We start from the raw sequence: 4,311 nt of genomic DNA on the forward strand, positions 1-4,311 counted from the left end.
TATTACATGCGGTGTGGATAGATGGGACCCGTTGCTATTGGAGCCCATTGTTCGGTTGAACGATGCACGAGGCGTCAAGAAATGTAATACAATAGCTGAGAGCTAGGGGGCATAACTTTTGCACAATACACTTTTAGTAAATACTCAAAGATAGCCGCTCTCCCTTTCTCTCCCCCGCCCTTTCTCTCTGCGCGTGCTAGAGGAAGTGGTAAGAAAAGGGACACATACAAGCTGTCATTCAGTCTGTCAGCTTTGAGAAGAAAACATGTTGCACATTGAAGTGTGCATCCACTCTAGTTAGTGCGCATCACTACGCAATAGTACTTTTTGTTTGCTCAAACAAAACAATTGTCACAATGTGGACTATTCCGAAGCCAAGATACAGAAGCAGTTCTTGTGGTGATGGTGAGCCTAAAATCACTGTGAACATCGGCGGGGTCCGAGTGGTGCTTTTCGGGGATGTTTTGTGTCGTTACCCGGAGAGCAGACTGGCCGAGTTGCTGAGCTGCTCTTCTGCACAGAACTATGAACTTATTTCTTCTCTTTGTGACGACTTCGACCCTGGCCGAAAGGAGTTTTACTTTGACCGAGATCCGGATGCGTTCAAGTGCATCGTTGATGTTTATTACTTCGATGAAATCCACATCAAACGCGGTATTTGCCCCATTTGTTTCATCAAGGAGATGGAGTTCTGGAAAATAGACCAAAGTGCTTTGGATGAGTGCTGCAAAAGTTATTTGAATGAGAAAGAGGACGAGCTGAGGGAGATAGCGAGCAAAGTGAAGGTGATTTTGGAGGACATGGAGGTGGACCAGAGTGCCACGGGCACGCAGAGGTGCCAACGTTTTTTGTGGAGGCTCATGGAGAAGCCCGGATCCTCTTTCCCCGCGCGCGTCATTGCCATCGCCTCGTTCCTCTCCGTCCTGGTCTCAGCAGTGGTGATGTGCGTGGGAACCATCCCAGAATTACAAGTAAAAGACGCTGAGGGAGAGCTCGTGGAGCACCCGACTCTGGATGCCATCGAAACGGCGTGCATGTTGTGGTTCACCGCTGAGTACCTGCTGCGCCTGGCTTCCTCGCCCAATAAACTACACTTTGCGCTCTCCTTCATGAACATCGTGGACTTCATGGCTATTATGCCTTTCTACGTGGTCCTCAGTCTAACCTACCTCGGCACGACATCCCTGATGGAACTGGGAAACGTTCAGCAGGCGGTACAGGCGCTGCGCATTATGCGCATCGCGCGTGTTTTCAAGTTGGCGCGCCACTCGTCGGGACTGCAAACTCTCACGTACGCGCTCAAGAGAAGCCTCAAAGAACTGGGGCTGCTGCTCATGTACATGGGCGTGGGTATTTTCGTGTTCTCCGCTCTGGGCTACACCATGGAGCAAAGTCACCCTGAGACTCTGTTCAGGAGCATTCCACAATCCTTCTGGTGGGCCATCATCACCATGACGACGGTCGGGTATGGAGACATCTACCCCAAAACCACACTGGGCAAGTGCAACGCAGCCGTGAGCTTCCTATGCGGGGTCATAGCCATAGCCTTACCCATACACCCCATCATTAATAACTTTGTGGTGTTTTACAACAAGCAGCAAGTGTTGGAGACTGCAGCCAAACATGAAGTGGAACTGATGGAGCTCAAGTCTGGCGGCGGTGCACGCAGAAAAGACAGTAACAAAGATGACAGCTAGAAGGATGATAATATAAAACATTTCACACTTCAGCATAAAAAAATAACACTACGTAAAAAGTGACAGGAGGTTTGTCCAAACTGTGGTCCAAGGGCCGTTTGCAGTCAAAAATTCCTTTTTGAGTAGCATTAAATAAAAGGTCTTTAAGACTGCATTGTATAACTTTCTGCATTTGGTGGCAAGGCAGGAAAAGGTTTCTTGAATCTCTTGCTTCCTTCACAAAAATGTAGAAACAAAATTAGTTTTCGCAAAATCCAGTTCAAAATATATGTGTGTGTGTGAGTATATATATATATATATATATATATATATATATATATATATATATATATATATATATATATATATATATATATATATATATGAACAATAGGTGTCTATATAAAAAAAAGCAATAATTAAAAAAAGAAACTGCATAGCATCTATTTTGCCTACAGTACATGCATGGATTCTTTTTAAAGTGTTGATTCAATTTAGGGTAACGAATGCTAAAGAGCACACTGCTACCTTCAATTTTGTTGCGGCCCTTGGAAGAATAAGCTTGGACACACCTGTGTTGTAGGTTGGACCAATCTAGTGCTAATTTCATGCTTGGAGACAACCAGAGTGTATCAAGATGGATACGCTCTGTGAAGTTTCCATGAGGTTTTAGCCCGACACCATCAATAAGCAGCTGCAGTTGGATTTCACTGGCGTCAGTTACAGATTGCTGATTCTGATATTTTATATTTTACATCTGTACTACCGGTCAATCCACACGTGTGGATAATAATGACCAATATTAAAAAAATATCTGTTTTTCTCAATGCAGTGCCTGAGAAGTGATGATTTTATGAGGATCTTACTTGCACCAATCATATGATGTAGTCCATCCATATATATGCAGTATCATAAAATATTTTTGAATAAACTGTCACGACTATAAAGAAAAAAAAAACCTAAAGTTGCAGAGCTAGTATTCAAGTTGTGTGAGACAAAACACGGTTAATTTTAAAACAGTGATAAAAGAGGGAACTGGAAGTTCAGCGTAAAGTATTGGCATGGTCAAAAATAAAGAAAAAAAGAATAAAGTAGCCGTTGGAGTTGTTCGTCCGCTTTCTTACTGCTGTTGAAGTGCCCATGAGCAAGGCATTCTCTAATCCCAGCTGAGGAGTTGCAGCAAATACCCTTGCTCTCTGCCTGTGTGTGTAATTGAGTTCTCTCTGTGCTGCAGACCACAAAATACATGACATTGCAAGTGGAAACTCTGACATTTACAACAAAGCATTATTAATATAATAAAGAATGTCTGGCAGTGGCATGCAAAGCTCGCCAGATGCCCTTGGCGAACAAACCCCTGAAAAATATTTTGTCGAAGGGGGATAGGAGGCTGTTGGGTAGATCCCCCAGTGCAAATCAAGCCCCTTCGGCAAGTATATAGACTATTTTTGCACGGCTGGACAAACAAAACATAACGGTTTTTGTTGACTGGAGATTGGTGTGTGGTCTCTGCTGGGGTAAGAAGAACCCTATGCCTCCTTGATCAAAAGTGGACGCCCTTCATACAAAAAACTGTCACAGTCGCTGGACTATCTTTGAAAATGTTCTTCAACTGCATCGGGGCATGCACACCTCTGCGATTCTTTGTGGCATAACTGCCAATATTATTCAAAAGAGACACTTGTGCAGAAGTATAATGTACAAAACTAAATAATGAAAAACAAATTGTGGAATTTTTTTCAAAGGAGCAAGTAATTTCATTTCATGCATTAATTGTTCGTTTTTGCATTCAGTGATCATATAAGTATTTTGATTCAATTGTGCTCATAAATCTGGAGAACATAAAATAAAGGTGTCATCAATGTTGATCTTTTTTTCTTTCTTGCACACTGTTACTCCTTCCAGAATACGCTTTTAAGCATTTTCATTAGCAAAAAGAAAAGAAAAAAAAAGAACATTCTATGATTAACAGTGAACATCTTTCACTTTCCAATGTTGATATTTTTTCTTTCTTGCACAATATTCCTTGCAGAATATGCTTTTAAGCATTTTCATTAGCAAAAAGAAGAGAAAAGAAAAAAAGAACATTCTATGATTAACAGTGAACATGTTTCACTTTCCAAAAGTTCCAAATGCTTTGTAAATACATGAGGCATTAACTCATAAATCTAATGCAATGATGAGGTGAAAACACTCTGGTCCTGTAACATTTTTAATATAAAGTAGGATTGAAAACAAAACAAAAAAAGTCAAAGGGATGCAAGGGAAGTGGCAATTTTGTTTTTTTGCAATCAAACCTTTTAATTTACTGTGGCATTTTTCACTACTGTAGCTCCAAAAAAAAAACACTTCTTCATTGTGATCACAATATGAATATCCCATTAAGCCATTGCTTCTAAAATTGTGGGGCAGGTCCCCCTGGGGTGGCGCGGAATACCACAGAGAAGGGGCTTGATTTTCGTCATGTGAAGTTTAATTTCAATAAAATTGTGATTTTCATCCTTTTGAAGTTTCAGGCACTTTGATGTACTGTACTTGTTTATTTTGTTCTGTTTTAGACTAAGCTGTAATATAAACATATAACATACATAGAAAACGCTGTAAAAGTAATTAACAGTTGTTGAAAGTTGATTAT

At 40.9% G+C, this 4,311-nt stretch overlaps 1 protein-coding gene across 1 annotated transcript; it reads left to right on the forward strand.

The window, feature by feature from the left end:
• The first annotated feature begins 225 nt into the window (after positions 1-225).
• On the forward strand, positions 226-3,544 carry kcnf1b (potassium voltage-gated channel, subfamily F, member 1b). The gene has a single exon (XM_088433257.1). It carries the CDS (start codon positions 357-359, stop codon positions 1,695-1,697), a length of 1,341 nt encoding a protein of 446 aa, XP_088289383.1. The 5' UTR covers positions 226-356; the 3' UTR covers positions 1,698-3,544.
• The last annotated feature ends 767 nt before the right edge of the window (positions 3,545-4,311 follow it).

Source organism: Hippichthys cyanospilos, chromosome 14 (genome assembly GCF_059441005.1).
Source record: "Hippichthys cyanospilos isolate Australia breed blue-spotted pipefish chromosome 14, RoL_Hcya_1.0, whole genome shotgun sequence".
Classification (NCBI taxonomy): domain Eukaryota; kingdom Metazoa; phylum Chordata; class Actinopteri; order Syngnathiformes; family Syngnathidae; genus Hippichthys; species Hippichthys cyanospilos.